Source organism: Eimeria necatrix, genomic scaffold (genome assembly GCF_000499385.1).
Source record: "Eimeria necatrix Houghton genomic scaffold, Enh_scaff281, whole genome shotgun sequence".
NCBI lineage: Eukaryota > Apicomplexa > Conoidasida > Eucoccidiorida > Eimeriidae > Eimeria > Eimeria necatrix.
Genome location: NW_013655269.1, coordinates 578 through 22,500, shown reverse-complemented (window position 1 = coordinate 22,500; position 21,923 = coordinate 578). Strand labels below are relative to the sequence as shown.

At 45.7% G+C, this 21,923-nt stretch overlaps 3 protein-coding genes across 3 annotated transcripts; 2 read left to right on the top strand and 1 right to left on the bottom strand.

The window, feature by feature from the left end:
- Positions 1 to 3,587: 3,587 nt before the first annotated feature.
- Positions 3,588 to 3,803, top strand: ENH_00038530 (hypothetical protein; the record flags this gene model as incomplete). Its single annotated transcript, XM_013585177.1, has 1 exon — positions 3,588 to 3,803. One exon carries the CDS (start codon positions 3,588 to 3,590, stop codon positions 3,801 to 3,803), a length of 216 nt encoding a protein of 71 aa, XP_013440631.1.
- Positions 3,804 to 6,142: 2,339 nt separating this feature from the next.
- Positions 6,143 to 8,616, top strand: ENH_00038520 (hypothetical protein, conserved; the record flags this gene model as incomplete). Its single annotated transcript, XM_013585176.1, is given in 4 exon segments — positions 6,143 to 6,598; positions 6,603 to 6,925; positions 7,211 to 7,260; positions 7,400 to 8,616. Coding segments are annotated over 4 exon segments (2,046 nt in total).
- A 1,345-nt stretch (positions 8,617 to 9,961) lies between these two features.
- On the bottom strand, positions 9,962 to 21,441 carry ENH_00038510 (hypothetical protein, conserved; the record flags this gene model as incomplete). The annotated part of the gene is made up of 17 exons (XM_013585175.1): positions 9,962 to 10,094; positions 10,329 to 10,596; positions 10,817 to 10,995; positions 11,490 to 11,701; positions 13,794 to 13,883; positions 14,401 to 14,488; positions 14,739 to 14,824; positions 15,276 to 15,362; positions 15,612 to 15,708; positions 16,521 to 16,607; positions 16,842 to 16,903; positions 18,888 to 18,959; positions 20,189 to 20,324; positions 20,581 to 20,691; positions 20,923 to 20,972; positions 21,093 to 21,179; positions 21,390 to 21,441. Coding segments are annotated over 17 exons (1,897 nt in total), but the record flags the coding sequence as incomplete, so codon positions are not given.
- Positions 21,442 to 21,923: the final 482 nt, after the last annotated feature.

Here is a 21,923-nt window from a genome sequence, read left to right as displayed (position 1 = left end):
GCTGCTGCTGCAGCAGCAGCTTTTACCATATTGTTGCTGCTGCTGCTGCTGCTGCTGCTGCTGCTGCAGGCAGCTGTCACAGGGTGGCCCGGTGGCGCAGCGGCTTTTCTCGTCCAAATATGGCAGGGTCCCAACCCTCTCTGAACGCGTAGGACACACTAGGGTTTAGGGTTTAGGGTTTAGGGTTTAGGGTTTAGGGTTTAGGGTTTAGGGTTTGGCACCCTGGGTGGAAGTGCTACAGCCCCTGCACGCCCGTCTTCTCTTCTTCGCCCTCAATGGACGTCAAAAACGAGTAGCTGTGAAACCCTACTTTGGCGTTCGGGTTTTAAAGTTTAGGGTTTAGGGTTTAGGGTTTAGGGTTTAGGGTTTAGGGTTTAGGGTTTGTGTTTACGCAGGTGACGGTGGACGAGATTGCTGCCTTGTCTTTTTTCTTCTGCAAAGTTGTTGTTTCGCCCAGCCCCGTTGTGAGGTGGCAGTGGTTTCTCTCTGTCGGTGAGCCTAGGGTTTAGGGTTTAGGGTTTAGGGTTTAGGGTTTAGGGTTTAGGGTTTAGGGTTTAGGATTTGGGGTGTAGGGTTTAGGGTTTAGGGTTTACGGTCGAAGGCGCACGCATCGGGTTAAGCTGTCAAGCTGGCTGCAGGGCGTTGTAGCTCGTTTCTGGGTTTCAGGGTTTAGGGTTTAGGGTTTAGGGTTTAGGGTTTAGGGTTTGGTTTGCTGCGTTGTAGATACACTGGATCGATTGCTGGGCGTGTCCAAACTGCTGGTGAATGCCCGTTGGATGAACATTTTGAATTTGAGGTTTGCAAACCCTAAACCCTAAACCCTAAACCCTAAACCCTCGGCGTCGCGCGGGGGCGCGTGCAAGAGGCCGGAAGGCGCAAGCCCCAAACCCTAAACCCTAAACCCTAAACCCTAAACCCTGCATGCTTTGTGCTGCAGCGCGGGCCCCTCTTCTCCACTTTCTCGCTTTTTGTTTCTCCAAGACTTGCATGCAAACTTTTGGCTTTTTGCTGCTGTCCTCGCGCTGCTGCTCGCCTGCCGCGGCTTTCCCTTCTTCTTCTTCTGACGCCCCCCAGCTGTACAGACACCTCAGCTGTACAGACACCTCAGCTGTACCTGCAGCTGCGGTGTACGTACACCTCAGCTGTACAGACACCCCAGCTGTGCAGACAGCCCAGCTGTACAGACACCCCAGCTGTACAGACACCCCAGCTGTACAGACACCCCAGCTGTACAGACACCCCAGCTGTACGTGCAGCTGGGGTGTACGTACACCCCAGCTCTGCAGACACCCCAGCTGTACCTACACCCCAGCTGTACGTACAGCCCGGCTGTACGTACACCGCAGCTGCGCGAGGCTTGTCCGAAGTGCTTTTTATTTCTTTTTATTTCTTTTCTTTTCTTCTTTTTAGCAAATCCCCGCAAAGCCCCACGCATGGCCACAATGCACGCGGCCCCAGCAGCTGCGCCTTTGCATGCAGCAGCACGCATGCAGCCTGCTGCTGCTGCTGCTGCTGCTGCTGCATGCGTGCTGCAGCGCGCGTGCAGCTTGCTGCTGCTGCTACTGCATGCGTGCTGCAGCGCGCGTGCAGCTTGCTGCTGCTGCGTGCGTGCAGCAGCACGCATGCAGCCTGCTGCTGCTGCTGCTGCTGCTGCTGCATGCGTGCAGCTTGCTGCTGCTGCATGCATGCTGCTGCATGCATGCTGCTGCATGCATGCTGCTGCATGCATGCTGCTGCATGCATGCTGCTGCATGCAGAGGCGTGGGGTTGTTGTTGGACAGTTTTGCTGCTGCTTGTTTGCTGTGCAGCAGCAGCAAATGAGCAGCAGCTTCCCTCCGAAGCTAGAACTCAGTTTTATCTTTTAAAGTCCGAAGAAAAAATAAAATTTGAAACATTCGAATTCAAATTCCATTTAAATATATTTCAAGTTCGTTTCAAATATATTTTAAATATATCTTAAGTGTGTCTCAAATAGACTTCAAATATATTTTATTAACATCTTAATCAATTGCTAATGGAGTAAATTAATGAGGAAAGTGTTTGAAGAAAACGCCGGAGTTTGAAGTTGCATGCAATGCAGGTTTTTGTCTTTTCTTTGCTTTCAGAAAGTCTAGAAAGTCTATTTTGTTTGCTAAATCAACTTTTGGCTTTTAAATTCTATTTGCTGTCGACTTTCTCGAAGAAACTGGAGCTGCTGCTGCTGTTTGCTGCTGCTGCTGCTGCTGCTGCTGCTGCATGCATGCGTTCTGCTGCTCGTCAGAACTTGAGTCGCCAGGAGCGAAAAAAGGGTCAAAAGGAAGCAAAAAAAGGCCAACAGCGGGAACTTGTTGAAATAAATGCATTGAGAAATGAAAATTGGAAAAAAAAGACTACTTGTGGTCCAAACGCACCTGCAAATGCGATATATTTTTCTCCAACTGCTGACTCAGCCGCTCGCCGCCCCAGTGGTCCGTCAGCCCAATTTTCGTGCCGTACATACACCGCTGCGCGCATGCGAAAAGTGGCCTCGAGTTTTCCGTCACTTCTTTTATTTTGCAATTTTGCAAAATTCAAATTCCACTAAAGTCATTTTAAATGCCTTTAAAACACTTTTAAAATACAATTTAAATGCATTTAAATGCATTTAAATGCATTTAAATAAATTTAAATGCATTTTGAATGCATTTTGAACGCATTTTGAATATCTTTGGCAACTGCGAAGAGGAAACGCCGGAACTTGAACTCGAAGTGGAAAGCTTTGCGATCTTCGCGATCTCAGTGGAAAAAAGGATTATTTTTGAATTTTGAAAGCGAATTTCGACTTTTCGGAACTTGTTGCTTCATTTTAAGCTCGCTTTCCACTTTTTTTCGGGACTTTTCGGGACTTTTCAACAACTCACTTCGTAGTTTGCACGAGTCACCAAACAGCGGTCTTCGCCCCCTTGAGTCCAGTACTTCTCTCCAAGTTTCTGCGCCCGCTCAAGTTGAATTGCCACGCAGTTCCCGTGCATCGTCAACTCCATTTCGCACGCCTTCGGGCCCCTCTGCAGCAGCAGCAGCAGCAGCAGCAGCAGCAGCAGCAGCAGCAGCAGCAGCAGTAGTAGTAGTAGTAGTAGCAGCGAGAAACTGAAAGGGCTCTGCTGGGCACTTCAGTTCCATTTCAAATTGATGCAGACCAACTTGGAACAAATCCAAAAGCAAATGACTTTAATTTCAAAGTGCTGCATTTGGAAATAAAACAGAAAACTGAATTTAATTGCAAATTGCTGCACTTTGAAACAAACAAAGATTTGTTTTAAACTGCAAATTGTGCACTTTGAAACAAAACAAAAGGTTGAAATAATTCCAAATTGCTGCACTTTGAAAAAACAAAAAGTTGATTTATTTTCAAATTATTGCATTTTGAAAAAACAAAAAGTTAATTTAATTTCAAATTGTTGCATTTTGAAAAAAAACAAAAAGTTGAAAACTTGAAGTGCTCACCATTGGCTGCGACATCAAATGGGCGACGCGCTCCGAGTCGGAGGGAAAGTTCTTGCGGTGCTGCATGCATCTCTGCGCAAGCGAGCAGCAGCAGCAGCAGCAGCAGCAGCAGCAGCAGCAGCAGCATGTCAGCAGTAGCAGCACCAGCACCAGCACCACCCCAAGCCCCCCACGAGCACCCGCACCACGCCCCCCACCCGCACCCCCAGCAGCAGCACCCCCAGCAGCAGCAGCGCCCCCAGCAGCAGCAGCAGCAGCAGCAGCAGCAGCAGCAGCAGCAGCAGACAGCAGCAGGCGACCAGACCACTCTGCTGCGGCGCCTGCCGTCAAACGCGCTTTAAATGTTTAATTTAATTTAATTTAATTTAATTTAAATTATTTAATTTAATTTATTTAATTCAATTTAATTTCTTTTCGCAAAAAGAAATCCTAAAACAATTCCAAAAACTCCCCGCCGCTGCAGCGGTGACCATCGACCGCGCGGGGTGTCTAGGCAGCTTCGAAATCATGTCTGTCTTTCACTTCGCCAAATCATTTTCATTTTCCTTCTTTTTCATTTAATAAATCATTTATTTTGTCTTTTTCATTTAATAAACTTTTAATTTCTTTGTTTTGCATTTTATAAATCCCCAGTTTCCTCTTTTCCAAACTTCGCATGCACATGCCACTCATGCAGCCCCACCAGCAGCAAACAGCTGGCTGTGGCTAGCCGTGGCTAGCTGTAGCTAGCTGCGGCTAGCTGTGGCTAGCTGTGGCTAGCTGTGGCTAGCTGTGGCTAGCTGTGGCTAGCTGTGGCTGGCTGCGGCTGCCTGTGGCTAGCTACAGCTAGCTGCAGCTAGCAACTAGCTGTGAGTACCTGTGGCTAGCCGGAGGTGGCTGTGGCTAGCTACAGCTAGCTGTGAATAGCTGTGGCTAGCTGTGACTAGTTGTAGCTAGCTGTGGTTAGCTGTGGCTAGCTGTGTTTAGCTGTAGCTAGCTGTGGCTAGCTGTGGCTAGCTGTGGCCAGCTGTGGATAGCTGCAGCTAGCTGTGGCTAGCTGTGGCTAGCTGTAGCTAGCTGTAGCTAGCTGCGGCTAGCTGTAGCTAGCTACAGCTAGCTGTAGCTTGAATAGAAGTTGTGTGGCCAGAGAGCAGCAGCAGCGCAGCAGCAGCGCAGCAGCAGCGCAGCAGCAGCGCAGCAGCAAATCGAGTTGGCAGTGTCTGTACAGCTGAATATGTATTTATTTATTTGTTTTTATTTCCATTTGCAGTTATTTATATTTATATTTATTTATATTTATATTTATTTATATTCATATTTAGTTATATCTATATGTTTATTTATTTATATTTATATTTATATTTATTTATATTTGTATTTATATTTATTTATATTTGTATTTATATTTATATTTATATTTATTTATATGTATATACACATATACTTAATTCCTTGAATGTAAGATATTAATATAAATATTATATTATATTATGTATATTAATGTATATACTTATATGTTCATATATTTATATATTCATATATATATTTATGTACATATATATTCATATATATACTTACAGTTTTATTTTTATATATTTATATATTTATGTATTTATATATTTATATATATTTATATATATTTATATATTTATATATTTATATATTTATATATTTATGTATTTATATATTTATATATTTATATATTTATATATTTATCTATTTATCTATTTATATATTTATAGATATATTTAAATATAGGATGCATGCAAGTGCAACTAAAAACAAATTTGAAGAAATGTTTTTCTTTTGAATTTGTTTTCTTTTGTGGATTTAAACTATTTTAAATTTGAAATGAATTTAAATTTGAAATGAATTTAAATTTGAAATGAATTTAAATTTGAAATGAATTTAAATTTAAAATGAATTTAAATTTGAAATGAATTTAAATTTAAATTGAAGTTGAGTTTAAAATGCATTTAAACCCATTTATAAACATTTCTGAAAATAAAAACCATTTTAAATTTAGAATCTTGAATTTGTTTCTTGCGAAGCCAGCAGACATTCATGCTTTTGGCTCGGAGTTTAGGGTTTAGGGTTTAGGGTTTAGGGTTTAGGGTTTAGGGTTTAGGGTTTAGCAAAACGAGGAGAAAAGGAAAACAATAGACAAGAGCACAGCGAAAATGAGAGCACTTGAAGTACCTTCGGCGGGGCCCCTGATGACGAGACTTTGGGAAAAAGCTGCTTTGAAGTTTTAAAAAGAATTAAAATAAATAAATATAAATAAAAATGAAAATAAATAAAAATAAATAAAAATAAATAAAAGAATTGAGAAGAAGAAGTGGCGGCGGCTGAGGTGTAGTGACACCTGAAGAGTGAGTGCGCGGCGGCTCTCGGGGCCCCCGGAGCGACCAGCGGTTCATTTCTTTTGTTTTTTCGCGCGTTTTGTGTCTTTTCTTTTTCTTTTTGTTCTTTTATTTGTTTATTTCTTTAAAAATAAACGAAAAAGGCGAAAAAAGAGCGGCTTCTTGCTGCGCGGGCTGCGGCGGCACACTGACTGCTGCGCCGCCGCAGGGGCCCCTGCGCGGCTGCGGCGTCCAATGGCGGCTTCTTGCGAATCTTCTTCGCCAAAAAAGAATTAAAATGAATTAAAATGAATTAATTTGCAAATTAATTCCATTATTCAAAAAAAGAACGAAAAAACATGATGGCAATGTCCGATGCTGCTGCTGCTGCCCCCCCCCTTTGGCCCCTGCCCACCGCCGCCCAGCCGCTTGCTGCAGCAGCAGACAGACCAAGAGGCATCCACGCATTTAAGCAGCAGCAGCAGCAGCAGCAGCAGCAGCAGCAGCAGCAGCAGTACGCCTACCGCGCTGCGGACCCGCCGCGTCAAGAGCAGCAGCAGCTGCTCCGCCTGCAGCAGCAGCAGCAGCAGCAGCAGCAGCAGCTGCTGCAGCACCCCAGCATCAAGGCAATGCAGGAGCTGCTGCGCCATGCAGCAGCAGCAGCAACAGACCCTCCTTCCACTGCTGCTCCTCGACAGGGGCCCCCCTGGGGCCCCCAGCTGGCCCCCGTAGGGGGCCCCCTTGGAGGCCCACTTGTACCCTTTGGAGGGGGGCCTCGAGGAGGGCGTGGGGGTGCTGCGGGCGGTGGGGGACATTGAGCGCAGCAGCAGCAGCCGCAGCAGCAGCAGCAGCAGCAGCAGCAGCAGCAGCAGTTTGCTGCCTTTGATAATAGAAACTTCGAGTGAAGGCAGCAGCGAGTCGGAAGCAGAAGAGGACTGGGCGGAGTTGACTTTGGAGGGATCGGAAGATGGGGATCGGGATCGTGTTCGATCCCAGCCCCCCTTTGCAGCCCAGCAGCAGCAGCAGCAGCAGCAGCAGCAGCTGCAGCAGCAGCTGCAGCAGCAGCAGCAGCAGGAAATGCTTGCTGCTGCGGGCGCCTTCTTTCCCGCCGCAAGGGATAGACAAGGGCGCGAGAGAACCGCGTAAGCTGCAGTCTCCTCCCTGGGTTTTGCTGCAGCAGCAGCAGCCAGCAGCAGCAGCTGCTGCTGCTGCTGCTGCTGCTGCTTCTGCAGCTGCTGTTGGAGCCAATATTGCTGTTGCGGCTACTGCAGCTTTTTCTCCTTTGGGCTCCTGCTGTTGCTGCTGCTGCTGTTTTGCTTTTGCTGCGTCTGCTGCTGCTGCTGCTGTTGCTTTAGCTGCTGCTGCTGCTGCTGCTGCTGCTGTTGTTGTTGCTTTAGCTGCTGCTGCTGCTGCTGCTGCGTTTTCAGGGAGGAGGTGATGAGGGGCTTTTTGCAGGAGGACCAGTCTGCTGCTTCTGGTGGGTTCTCATTTTCTTGTCTGCATCTGATTTGCTGCTGCTGCTGCTGCTGCTGCTGCTGCTGCTGCTGTTATTAATTTCCACTTCGCATTTTCTTTCAAAAGCAATTTTGCTGTTGTCTGCTGCTGCGCTGCCACAGGCCTCTGGAAAGGCACTCAGCAGCAACGAGTTTTAGCAGCAGCAGCAGAGCGGCAGCAGCAGCAGCAGCAGCAGCAGCAGCAGCAGCAGCAGCAAAGAAGCTTCTCGTTTATGCGGGACCTAGCGACGGCGTTTAGTTCGCGTCTGCTTGGGGTGGTTGGCGGCAGCCGCGACAGAGACAAAGATGCTGCTGCTGCTGCTGCTGCTGCTGCTGCTGCAGCAGCAGCAGCAGCAGCAGCAAGGCAGAAGGAGCAGCAAGCAGCTGTGCAGACACCGGGAATTGTTGCGCTGCAGATGGAGCTGCTGCACCTCTCGCGGGAGGCCCGGAGGCAGAAAAGGAGAAGTGCAGCAAACACAAAAGCAGCAGCAGCAGCAGCAGCAGCAGCAGCAGCTACATCAGCAGCAGCGCCGGCGCCTTCCAACAGCAACACGAGCGACAGCAGCAGCACGAGCGGCACGCCCAGAACCGGCAGCAGCAGCAACAGCAGCAGATGCAGCAGCAGCTGCAGCAGCTGCAGCAGCAGCAGCAGCAGCAGAAGCCACCCCTTAGCGGGGCGGTCGCTGCGGCAGCGGCTGGCCTTGTGCAGCAGCAGCAGCAGCAGCTTGAGGTGTACAGACACCGCAGCAGCGCCGCCCATTCGCCGCAGCGCCTCAGCCCCCACTTTTGCTGCTGCTGCTGCTGCAGTTAAATTCCTCCTTGACAAGAGGAGGCTGCTGCTGCTGCGGAGAAGCGGCAGCAGCAGCAGGCTGGCAGCAGCAAGCAGCAGCAGCAGCGGCAGCAGCAGCATGCTGGCAGCAGCAAGCAGCAGCAGCAGCTCTGCCGCGCAAACAAAGGACGCAGCGCCTGCGGGCCCCACAGCAGCTCAAGCTGAAGGAGCAGCAGCAGCTGCTGCTGCTGCTGCAACCGGAGCAGCAGCAGCAGCAGCAAGAACTGCGTCCTTGCGTGCTGATGCTCCTGCAGCTGCTGCAGCAGCAGCAGCTGCTGCTGCTGCTGCAGCTGCTGCAGACCATGGACCGTCTTGCGTGCAGAGTAGAGACGCATGTGACCCTGACACAGCAGCAGCAGCAGCAGCAGCAGCAGCAGCAGCAGCAGCAGCAGAACGGGAAGAGCGAGCCCGGGATGCTGCTGCTGTGCTGCAGCAGGAAAAAGAAAGGCAGGATCTGCAGCAAAATGTATTGTGGTGGTTTGCAAATGACATACTCATGCCTTACGACTGACAAACCCACGCCAAACCCTAAACCCTAAACCCTAAACCCTAAACCCTAGTCCCAAGAGGCAGCGCAGGCCCATAGCTTTTCGAGGGTTTAGGGTTTTGCTGCACTAACTTTGCTACCACAGCAGCAGCAGCAGCAGCAGCAGCAGCAGCAGCAGCAGCAGCAGGCCCTGAAGCAGCCTGGACAGCCCGTCAGCCAGTCACTCAGAGATCTGCTTAGGGTTTAGGGTTTAGGGTTTAGTCCGCCTCAATCTAGGGTTTAGGGTTTAGGTCGGACTTCTTGCATTTGCTGCTAGGGTTTAGAGTTCCAAAACCTCCACAAAGCAGCAGCAGCAAAATTTCCTGCTGCACTCTTCGCCCCGCCTTCCGCCCCAGAAGGCCACGCGAGAGGGTTTAGGGTTTAGGGTTTAGGGTTTAGGGTTTACAACCCAGCACACAAACGCCACCCAAATACCCCCACAGTAACACACCCATCTCCCGTCTCCTCTTATACCCTAGGGGGCCCCCTGGGGGCCCCCGGGGGCCCCCTAGGGGCCCCCATAGTTTCTTCCATACCCCTGGGGCCCCTTGGGGGCCCCCTAAGGACCCCAGAGTCCTTTCCATACCCCTGGGGCCCCCTGGGGGCCCCTAGGGGCCCCCAAGGGGCCTAGGGGGCCCCCTAGGGGCCCCCCTAGGGGCCCCCATTCTGGGAAGCAAAGGCCCCCTGGGCGAACTAGGGGCCCCTGGAGCAGCACTGAGGGGCCCCCTAAGGGAACTGGGGGCCCCCCAAAGGAACGGGGGCCCCCCTTGCAGCTCTAAGGGGCCCCCCAAAGGAACTGGGGGCCCCCGAAGGAACTGGGGGCCCCCCAAAGGAGCTGGGGGCCCCTAAGGCAGCACCACAGGGCCCCCTTTCCCCTTCGGGAACTAAGGGCCCCCTGCAAGACCCTGGGACCCCCCCAGGGGGCCCCCTGGGGCCCCCTAGGGGCCCCAAGAGGGCCCCCTGCAGACCCCCGGGGGCCCCCTTGGGGCCCCCAGGGGGCCCCCTACGGACCCTTTGGGAATCCCTACAACCCCCTTGAGGACCCCCCTAGGGGCCCCCTGAGGGCCCCCTACAAACCCTTTGGGGCCCCCCTAGCGAACCCTTGGGGGCCCCCCAGCGACCCCTTCGGGGCCCCCTAGCGAACCCTTGGGGGCCTCCATAGAGAACCCTTGGGGGCCCCCATAGAGAACCCTTGGGGGCTCCCATAGAGAACCCTTGGGGGCCCCCTGGGGGCCCCCTAGCAACCCTTGGGGGCCCCCTAGCAACCCTAGGGGGCCCCCTGGGGGCCCCCTAGCAACCCTTGGGGGCCCCTGGGGGCCCCTTTGTGGGTTTAGAGGTTTTTGTACTGAGGGGGAATATAGTCTTCGGGGTCGACGTCGACGCCCCTCCACTTTTTGGCTCTGCGGGCCTCGAGGTATTGCGTGTAGGCGTGGTGGTCCAGGTCGGGGCCAAAGTAGTGCCACCTGAATAAATAAATAAATAAATAAATAAATAAATAAATAAATAAATAAATAAATAAATAATTTAATTAATTAATTAATTAAATTCATTTATTTGATCATTTAGTTGGCCTGTTGGGTCGAGGGTTTGTGCGGTGGTCGGCTGCGTTGAACAGAAACGAACTCCGCGCCCCGAAACCCCAAACCCTAAACCCTAAACCCTAAACCCTAAACCCTAAACCCTAAAGGCTAGCGTACTTGAAGTGGCGCCAGTACTCGTCGCGGTCCATGACCTGTTCCATGGGTTCGAACCTGTTCATGTAAAGCACGAAAAGGAGAATTGGGACTGAGGGAAAAGAAACTGCCAAAAGACACATAAGGAGAAAACGAAGTTGGGGCCAGGCGGCGAGAAAGAGCTGCTTGGGGGTGTAGACTTTGTAGCAGTTTTCAGTGTCGAAGAAGACCGCGATGTCCGCCTGCGTCGGCGCGTATATCGACGGAGTCGTGAAGTTCAAGTACTGATATCCTGCGGAAAAGCAAATTAAAGAGGAAAATGCAAAAAAAATGCGAAAAAAGACATAAAAAAAGATAAAAAAGAAATAAAGTGAGAAGATCGGGCGGGCGCGCGCGGAAACTTGAATTTTTGAGGTGTCTGTACACCTCAAAAATTCAAGTTTCCGAAATTCAAGTTTCTGCACAGAGGCCGATCGGAGGCGATCTGGAGTCTTTTTGGACTTTTTGCGCACCAGAAGTCATCGGAACTCTTTTTATTTTGTGACTAATGTACTTGGGAGAGTTAATTTTGCGCATATCCATCCCCTGCCAGGGCCGCTTCGCGCCGCAGTCCGCGCCCGGCGGGTGGAACTGCGGGTTCGTCGGGCTGAAGGACTGCAGCGGCGCAATGGAGAAGTGCAGCCTGGGAAGGCTGCGGCGCAGCAGCGCAGCAGCAGGGCAAGCAGCAGCAGTCATTGCTGCAGCAGCAGCAGCAGCAGCAGCAGCAGCAGCCGCTCCGTCGCAATCCGCAGCTAATTGCTGCTTCTCGAGGCTCCCCCGGAAGCCCCAGACTCCAAACTCTACAGAAATTATCAATTTCAGCTTTTGCAAACGAGATCGCGCGAAAGAACCTCAGACTGCCGCTGCTGCTGCTGCTGCTGCTGCTGCTGCTGTTGCCTGCGCGGCTGCTGCTGCGCATGCAGCAGCTGACTGAGCAGCAGCCGCGGAGGCCCGCGGGATTAGAAGACATTTCCAGTTTTTAATAATTCAAAATTGACTTTTAAATAATTAAAACTCTCCATTTAGCTTTTTAAATCAATTAACAAACCCCCAGTTCTGCTGCTGCAGCAAACCAGCCACTCAGGTGTATCCGCAGCTCCTGCTGCAGCACCGCCTTTTCCGCAATCCAAATTCAGCTGTACGTACACCCGCACACACACCAAAAGGCCCTTCTTTGGGTACTTCGGGGGCCCCACGGGGGGCCCCCAAAGAACCCAAAAGGGGCCCCCAAAGTTCCCAAGAGGGGCCCCCAAGGGGCCCCAGTGGGGCCCCCAAAGGGCCCAAAAGGGGCCCCCAGGGGGCCCCAGAGGGGCCCCCAAGGTGCTCGCGGATTGGGCGTAGAGAGGATAAGTCATGACCTAAACCCTAAACCCTAAACCCTAAACCCTTAACCCTAAACCCTAAACCCTCCAAACCCTAGCTCGGCACCTGAAGTGTAGAGACAGGCTGGAAAGCTCCTAAAGAAGCAGCTGGGCAGCTATCGCTATGCTGTGGCACCGCCGAAACCCTAAACCCTAAACCCTAAACCCTAAACCCTAAACCCTAAACCCTCGCCGAGTTCTGCTGCTAGCGCAGTCCGCAAACCCCAGCCTGACTGAAAATCTCTTCTCATAATTCATAAGAGCTCGAAGCAATTTCAAGGGAGAAACAAAGAAGGAAAATTAGCGAGCTGCAGCAGCAGCAGCCGCAGTGCGGGGTGTACGTACACCGGGGAGCTGCCGTTTGGCCGGTGAGCAGCAGCGAGAGCAGCAGCAGCAAAGGGGTGAGGGAGAGCAGCAGCAAAAGAGAAGAAAAGGAAAAAAAAAGGAAAAAAAGATTAAAATGGATTTTATTTGCTGCCAGATTGCGAACTTTCGCGTCTAGAAACTTTGCTTTCTTTCTGAGAATGCAGCAGCCCCAAAGCTGCTCGGGCGCTGCCCAAAAGCTTTTCCCGCTTCAACTCCCCAGCCTCTTCTGACACAAACCCGTAGCTGCAGCAGCAGCAGCAGCAGCAGCAGCAGCAGCAGCAGCAGCAGCAGTAGGAGCGGCAGCAGCAGGAGTGGCGGCGGCAGCAGCAGGAGCAGCAGCGACAGCAGCAGAAAAAACAGCAGCGGTAGAGAGCAGTAGTAGTAGCAGCAGCAGCAGCAGCAGCAACAGCAGCAGCAACAGCAGCAGGAAAAACAGCAGCAGTAGCAACAGCAGTAGTAGCAGGAGTAGCAGCAGCAGCAGCAACAGCAGCAGAAAAAGCAGCAGCAGTGGGAAGAGCAGTTGTAGCAGTAGTAGCAGCAGCAGCAGCAGCAGCAGCAGCAGTTGTATAGCAGGAGCAGCAGCAGCAGCAAGTCGGGACGTTGGCAGCTGGCTACCAACAGGCTAGGGTTTAGGGTTTAGGGTTTAGGGTTTAGGGTTTGAGCGCACATGATTTGGGGAAGGAAGAAACGGGGGAGCTGCACATTTGCAAAAGGCTTAAAGCCCACGATCTTTAGGGCAAAATCCCACCTTCGAAGCAGCAGCAAAACCCTAAACCCTAAACCCTAAACCCTAAACCCTAAAACAAGCGAGAAGGCAACAACAACAGAAGCAAGCGAACCCCCAAGCTGCATGCATGCATGCGAACTGCATGCATATATAGAACAGCCCCAAACGCGGCACGCATGCGCCTAGCCACCAAGAAAGCCCCAAAGCCCACATGCGTGCAAACCATGAAAGCCCCGAAGACTGCATGCATGCACGCACTGCATGCAGCGCATGCATGCATGCATGCATGCATGCATGCATGCATGCATGCATGCATGCATGCATGCATTACCTTTCGCGCGAATCGGGTGAAGTAACAGTGGCTTTTCTTGGGGGATCCTGAAGAAGAAAGGCATTTAATTAATTTATTATAAAAAATAAATTCAAATTAATTTATTTATTTTGCACAAAAAGAAATTAAACGCATAATTTAAATGCGAACATAAATACAATTTAAATATAAATAAAATATAATATAAATAAGCATATTAATATAATTTAAGTGCAAATTTAAATGTAATTGAAATGCAAATATAAATATAATTTAAATAGAAATACAAATATAATTTAAATAGAAGTATAAATATAATTTAAATAGAAGTATAAATAAAACTAAATAATAGAAATATAAATTTAATTAAATAATAGAAATGTAAATATAATTTAAACGCAAATATAAATACAATTTAAATAGAAGAAAGATAATTTTAGTAGAAATATAAATATAATTTAAATGCAAATATAAATACAATTTAAAAAGAAATATAAATGTGAATATATATAAATAAAAACATAAATAAATTACAAGTACAAAAAAGGTAAATATAAACCCAAGTACAAATAAAAGAATGCATTTGAAACAAAAGCAAAAACAAAAATAAATAAAAATAAAAAATAAATAAATAAAATAAATAAATTTGTTTTTAACTTCAAGTTTTCATTTCTTTTTAATTTTACTTTTCCTTCAGAACTTGTGAAAATGTAAGTAAGCCCTTCTGTCGAAAAAGAGTACTTGGAAACCTCCAGAGTCAACTCCGCGTGCGCGTGCTGCACCAAACCCTAAACCCTAAACCCTAAACCCTAAACCCTAAACCCTAAACCCTAGGCCCGGGGCCCTAGAAAGGCGAAGCAGTGGAGGCTAGAGAGTTGCTTTCTGCCTTCTTCAGCAGCAGCCCAAAACTCTAAATAAGGGTTGCCCGCTTCGCCCCTAAACCCTAAACCCTAAACCCTAAACCCTAAACCCTAAACCCTAGCTTTTTCCCCGGGCAAGACTCACAAACTTGCTTTTGTAAACCGCCAGAAGTCCTTTTCTGCACAAGACGAACCTGGCGCATGCAGCACAAAACCCCAAACCAACTCTTAACCTTAAACCCGAAACCCTCAAACCCTAAACCCTCAAACCCTAAACCCTAAACCCTCAAACCCTAAACCCTAAACCCTACACCCTTAAACCCAAACCCTAAACCCAATACCCTCAAGCCCCAAACCCTATACCCTAAACCCTATACCCTATACCCTAGAACCCGAACCCCAAACCCTAAACCCTAAACCCTAAACCCTAAACCCTAGAGGCGCACGGGATGGAAAGTCTCTCCACAGGCTTTCCGACAATGGCTTCTGGAAAGGCGTCTCTTTGGCAGGCAGCAGCATATCTGCGAGAAGCAGAAGCAGCAAATTAATTAATTAATTAAATTTATTTATTTATTTATTTATTTATTTATTTTAAATTTAATTTAAAAATAATAATTCGTGAGAAATAAAATAAAACAATTGGAGCAAAACAAAAGACAAAACGCTTTAGGAAAAGAGGAAAAAGCCGCAGCAAGAAACAGCGCAGTGACGCATTTTCATTCAAAACGCCAAACCCTTATTTAGGGTTTAGGGTTTAGGGTGTATCTTCACCTGTCCAAGTCCTTTGCGAGGGGCAGGATGAAGTCAATGCGCTGTTCTTGTTTTGTGTTTCTCTGCAGCAGCAGCCTCAGCAAGCCCTAAACCCTAAACCCTAAACCCTAAACCCTAAACCCTAAACCCTCGCAAGTTCTAAACCCTAGACGCTAAACCCTTTGCGTTTCGCTTCGTTTCTTTAAAGGCACAATCCGCCGCAGAGTTTTCGCAATTGAATGTTTAAAAAGTTATTAATCTGCATTTATTTATTTATTTATTTATTTATTTATTTATTTATTTGTTAATGTTTAATCAAGAAGTTACTGCTCCACGCACCCCAGCTGTTTATACACCCCAGCTGCCTATACACCCCAGCTGCCTATACACCCCAGCTGCCTATACACCCCAAAGGCGCTGGCACTCAATGCATGCATCTTTAAATCGGCATTTTAATCCTTTTTACGATTATTAAAAATAAATAAATAAATAATTTAATTAATTTGATCATTTAATCAATTTAATGAATTAATTAATCCATCTTTCCACCAAACTCACGTTCACATAAACCCTCAGTTTCCGCTGGGCTATTACTGGCTGCACTTCGCATTCGCTCGCGTCGAAACAGAGAATCGGATCCGAGGCCTGAACGCCAAACCCTAAACCCTAAACCCTAAACCCTAAACCCTAAACCCTAAACCCTAAACCCTAAACCCTAAGCTCTAAACTCTGAGCTGGTGGCAGTGAGCCAGGACCAGTAAACCCTCGGCAGCAAGGCCCGAAATAACAAATCCACATTTCGCACCCCACACCCTAACCCATTGGCCCTAAACCCTAAACCCTAAACCCTAAACCCTAAACCCTAAACCCTAAACCCTAAACCCTAGGCCTCACGTCGGGAGTTGCGAAGAGCATTATTTTTCTGTTTTCAATCAGCAGTGCGGACTTCCGGCCCGAGGCGTCTTCGAACATATTTATGGGGAAGACATATCTGCATCAAAATTAAATCATTTTAATTTAATTTAATTTAATTTAATTTAATTTAATTTAATTTAATTTAATTCATTTAATTCTTCGATTCATTTAATCCCTTTTAAATGCCAAATTCATCAAATACACAAACTCCCCTATCCAGACAAAATCCAGAAAAAAACCCAACAGGGGGCCCCCCAAGGGGGGCCCCCCAGGGGGCCCCCAGGGGGCCCCCAATAGGGGGCCTCCAGGGGTCCCCCAAAGAGGGGCCCCCTCTCTGGGGGCCCCACACGGGGCACATGGGCCCCTAAAGAGGGTACCCTACAGAAGGTCTTCAAAAAGGGGCCCCCCACAGGGGCCCCCTGCGGGGGCCCCACAGAGGCCCCCGCAGGGGGCCCCACAGGGGGCCTCATAGGGGCCCCCAGAGGGGCCCCATAGGGGGCCCCATGGGGGGCCCCAAGGGGGGCCCCAAGGGGGGCCCCCAGGGGGTTGAATTCGCAGTTGAGGGTGAGAGTTAAAATGCAGTTTTTGAGTTTGTTTGAGTTGTTTGGTGTTTATTTATTTGATGAGTTCAGAAGGAAGTAAAGAAAAAGGGTTTTTATAGATATATTTATTTGTTTATTTATTTATTTATGCATTTATTTATTTATTTATTTATTTATTTATGTATTTATTTATTTATCCACTTATTTATTTGTTTATTTATTATTTATTTATTTATTCATATATTTATTTATTTATTATTTATTTATTTATTTATTTATTTATTTATTTATTTATTATTTATTTATTATTTATTTATTTGTTTATTTATTTGTTTTATGTTTTTACTTGGTCAAGTTCGCATAGGCTTGCGAGCCGTTGCCCTGAATTGTTTCGCCTTTTAAGAAGTTGCCGAAGTGCAGCGCCACGTTCCACCTAAACCCAAACCCTAAACCCTAAACCCTAAACCCTAAACCCTAAACCCTAAACCCTAAACCCTAAACCCTAAACCCTAAAGCCGCAGGCCGCAAGTGTCAGTGGAAACGCTCTTTCCGAGACACTCGCGGCGCAGCTCTTCAGCACCCATGGCCTAGGGTTTAGGGTGTAGACCCTAGGTTTTGGCGTCTAGGGTTTAGGGTTTAGGGTTTAGGGTTTAGGGTTTAGGGTTACCTGTCGAACTCAGCCAGACTTGCGCAGTCTAATGTTATTCTCTCTCTTTTGCCCGAAGGGCTCTGGGCAAAAGGAGACAGCAGTTTTTAGTTTTTTGAATTTTTGATTAATAAAAATAAATAATAAAATATAAAAAATAAATAATAACCAAATAAATAAATAAATACAATTAAATTAAAATTGAAAGAAATAGATTTGTTTAGAAAAACAGAAAAAAGAAATAAAAATGAAGAGAGTGAAAAGAAGAACAAAAAAAAGCAAAAAGAAAAAAGTAAAACAGAAAAACTAAATAAAATAAGATAAAATAAAATAGAATAAAATAAAATTAAAAATTATAAAAATGAAAAAGAAAAAACAAAGGGAGACAAAAGAAAAAATGCAAAAACTCAAAAAAGATAAAAAAGGAAAATTAAGAAAAAATAAAAGACAGTTATAGAAAGAATAGGAGAAAAGTATAAAATGAATTAAAAAGAACTTCAAAAAAGAATTAAAAAGAACTTCAAAAAATAATCAAAAGGAACTTCAAAAGAGAATAAAAGAACTTCAAAAAAGAATCAAAAGAACATCGAAAAAGAATAAAAGGAAACTATAAAAGAATTAAAAAGAATTTCAAAAAAGAATTAAAAGGAACTTCAAAAAAATAAAAATAATTTCAAAAAATAAAAAAATAATTCCCAAAACTCCAAAAAGTGAAAAAAGTCCAAAAAAGTCCAAAAATGTCCAAAAAAGGCGAAAATGGGTCAAAAAAAAGCGGGAAAAAAGCTGGAAAGAAGAGAGTTGAAGAGGAGAGAAACGGGAGTGGAGAGTTTTGTCAAAAAAGCGGAAAAAGGAGAAAAAAAAGAATTACGGAATGCAAAATTCGGATTTCGCGGCGCTCGCGGCTGGCCGTGGCGGTGCAGCGGCTGGCGAGCAGCGAAATGACCGGCTTCGCCCCCGGAGAGCCGTAGTCGCGGTACAACTCCAAACAACCTTTCGAGACAACTCCGACTCTAAAAAGCGGAAAAAAAAAAGAGTTGAAGACCCGCAGAGCCGCTATTCAATTAACTCTCTTTAGTGAGAAAAAAATCCACAAAAAAGCAACAAAAATGACCTCAAATTCGTAAAGTTGCGAAAAAAAGAAGTTTTCTCCTTTTCAGACGCAAAGTTAAACTTAAAAACATTGTTTTAAAAAATCAATTTTAAAATTTTAATTTAAAAATTTTAATTAAAAAATTTTAATTTAAAAAAAGAAATTAAAAAGAAATTAAAGAAATTAAAAGTATTAGAAAGAGCTTAAAAAAGAAATTAAAAAGGAAATTAAAAGAAATTAGAAAAGAAATTAAAAAGGAAATTTAAAAAGATTAAAAAAGAAATTAAAAAGGAAATTAACAAAGAAATTAAAAAGGAAATTAAAGAGGAAATTAGAAAGTATCAAAAAGAGTCTTAAAAGGAAATCAAAGAAGAAATTAAAAAGGAAATTAAAAGTATTAAAAAGAGTTTTAAAAGAGTTTTAAAAAGAGTCTTCAAAGAAGTTAATAAAAGAATTTAAAAAGAAATTTAAAAAGAGACTCAAAAAAGAATTAAAAAGGGATTAAAAAGAATAAAAAAGAAGTGGAAAAGGAATTAAAAATAATTGAAAAAGCATTAGAAAAGAAACGAAGGAAAATAAAAAAAGAAACGAAAAAAGATTAAAGAGGGATTTTAAAAAGGTTAAAAAGAGGGGAAAATACACGGAAAAAGAAGATGTTAAAGAACAACAAAAAGTAAAAAAGAAAAAAGAAAATAAATTAAAAATTAAAAAAGATTTAAATCACTTAAGAGTTCTAAAGAGGCAAAAAGAAGCCAAAGAGCTCCAAAATGGATTTGAAAGTCTGCAGACAACAAAAGGGTCTAAAAATGCCCCAAAGAAAGAAAGAAAAGCTGAAAAAAAGAGAAAAATGAATTAAATCTTTTAAATATGCACTTCTGGCTTTTATTTTTGCAATTTAAATGCAAAAAGTGCAAAAAAAGAATTAAAATAATCATTTTTTGGGCCAAAGATTCCTTCACTTCTCCCCAGTGGCTCACTGGTTCGCCTTGGTGCCCCGCTGGTCCACTTTGCGGCGAAGAAACCCATTTTCTTCCAGTTTTTTGTACCAACTGCGCACAAAAACAAAACACAATTAAAGTAATTCAATTTAAAATCTTTATTCGCCAATTTAAAGCTTTTATTTGCCCACTTGGGCGCAACAAGCGGCTCCACTCGCGAGCGGCTGCACGGGGTGTACAGACACCAGGGAACCGACGAGCTGGTTTTTGAACGCTTTTTCTCTTTTTTGAATTATTTATTGAATCAGAACTGTTTTATTTATTGTTTTAATGTCAAATAACTCGCCCTTGGTATATTTCATCCGTCGGAAACGAAAACACGTAAGTTTCTTCTTCCGGGGAGTCCGGCTGCGCACGGAGGTGTCGATACACCGCAGAGCGGCAACAGAAAACAACGCAAAACCGCCGCAAAAAACGCAAATCAGTTCATTTTTAGTCGAAATTATTCATTTAAAATGCATTTTTCATGAATTCCAGCATTTAAAACCCTTAAAAACGGAGTTCCACGCCCGTCCGGCGCCCGAGCACGCTCGCGGAGTTTCGCGGGGGTTTCAGCGCCGAACCAGCGCCATTTCGCGCCGTTTGCAGCACTTTCGACTCCCAATTGCATTTAAATTGCATTTAGTGGCATTTAAAATGAAAAAAAAAGAAAAAGAAAAGGAGAAAAAGACAAAAAGAGAAGAGCGAGACGGGACTCGAACCCGCAACCTCCGCCTCCGGAGGGCGACGCGCTATCCATTGCGCCACTCACTCGAGAGCTGTCTGTACACCCCAGCGGCTAGCCCCGACTCCAAACAAAGATTTATTTCCAATAAGAAAATAAACTTTTCAGAAAATAAACTCCGCATGCAACTCTACTTCGAAAAAGACCATTTAGCGCCACAGTTCAAGCCCCGAAGCAGCAGCAGCAGCAGCAGCAGCAGCAGCAAGCAGCAGCAACTTGGATTTATCAATTAATTAATTTATTTATTTCGCGAGAAACTTCCCATCAAATGGACAATTCTTAATTGAAATTAAAAAAAAATGAAAAGCGCATTTTGGAAGTGAAAGACGCAGCAGCAAATGCGGTGTATGTACAGCTGCAGCAGCAGCAGCAGCAGCAGCAGCAGCAGCAGCGAGTTGGGGTGTACGTACAGCTCCAGAAAGCGCGGAAAAGCGCCGTTTGGCAGCAAAACGAAAGGGCAGCAGCAGCGCAGCAGCAGCGCAGCAGCAGCAGCAGCAAAGGGGCTCGGAGGAGCAGCAAAAGGGGCGGATGGCAGCAGCAAAATGGAAAAACGCACCTTGTGAGTTATCACAAACTCCCGGTTTGCTGCGTCTGCATGCGTCACGCAGTCCGCGTTGTGCAGCCGCAAAATGGGCTGCGGGTCTCCGGCTTTTTCGAACAGCATCAAATAGCCATCTCGAATTACAAAAACTCTAAAAATAAAAAAAAAAGAATTCCAAAAACTCAAAAATAAAAGCAAAAAGGACAAATGCAGAAGCTGCTGCTGCAGTTGGCAGCAGCAGAAGTCCTTAGGCGCAAAGAGGAGTTCAAAAGATGCAAAAAAATCCAAAAAGGAAAAAAAAAGAACAAAAAGAAACCAAAAGACAAAAAAACAATAAATAGTCGATACAAGCCGAAAACCCTAAACCCTAAACCCTAAACCCTAAACCCTAAACCCTAAACCCTTACTCGTCTTCCTCAGGTGTTGGTGGTTTTTCTTCTTGTTCTTTTTCTGGAGGCGGAGGGGTTTCTTTGGGCGAGGGTTTGTAATACTTGCCGGCTCCAGCTATTGCAGCTAGCCTGCAGAGACCGCGGAGAGTCAAACCCTAAATTAGGGTTTAGGGTTTGCAGCTCGGGGCTGCGGCCTGGGGCCCAGGCTGTGGAGCTGGAGCTAGGGTTTAGGGTTTACGTAGCAGCAAGCCAGCGCTTGAAAGAAGACGCGCAGCACTTAGGGTTTCTGCATTCGGGGCCTCCAAGAAGGGTTTAGGGTTTAGGGTTTAGGGTTTAGGGTTTAGGGTTTTGAGGACGCACTCAAGGAAGAACTTCTCCTGGGTGCTGACCGTGACGGATATCTCTGGGCCCTGCAGTTTGAGCAGAGGACAAAAGCTTCGATTAGGGTTTAGGGTTTGGGGTTTAGGGTTTAGGGTTTGGGGTTTAGGGTTTAGGGTTTGGGGTTTAGGGTTTAGGGTTTAGGGTTTGACCTGTCCGGATTTGAAGGTAATGGAATTTGTCTCCTTTTGCATGGAGAGAGAAACAGAAGAACAGGGAATAACCAGAGGCGCCGTGTCCTACAAAAATAAAAATAAAAATAAATAAATAAATAAATAAATAAATAAATAAATAAATAAATAAATAAAAATAAATAAAAATAAATAAATAAATAAATAAAGTATAAATAGATGAACACATAAATGAACTAATTGATTAATTCATTAACTGCATGACTAATTAATTGGCGTTTAGGGTTTAGGGTTTAGGGTTTAGGGTTTAGGGTTTACTTCCGGAGATGTGATGATGAGCTCATTGCGGGCCTCGTTGTACTGGATGTGTCTGTACACCCCAAATGCAAATTGAAAAACTGTAAAATGAATTCACCAACAAAATAAATAAATAAATAAATAAATAAATAGATAAATAAATAAATAAATAAATAAATAAATAAATAAATAATGAAATAATATTGTAAATGTTTCAGGGTTTAGGAGAAGCACCCACAGCTACGCAGCACAGCAGCAGCAGCAGCAGCAGCAGCAGCAAAGCAGCAGCAGCAACGCAGCAGCAGCAGAAGCAACAGCTAGGCGAGTCTGAGCAGCAGCAGCAACCAGATCAACAGCTGCAGTCAGCAGCAGCAGCAGCAGCAGCAGCAGCAAGTGGCGCAGCAACAGCAACAAAAAATCAGCAGCAAGACCATTAAGGCGAGCATTAGCAGCAGCAGCAGCAGCAGCAGCAGCACTAAAAGCAGCACAATCAGTTCGAGCAGCTGCAGCATTCGCAGCAGAAGCTGCATTAGCAGCAACAGCATTCGCAGCAGC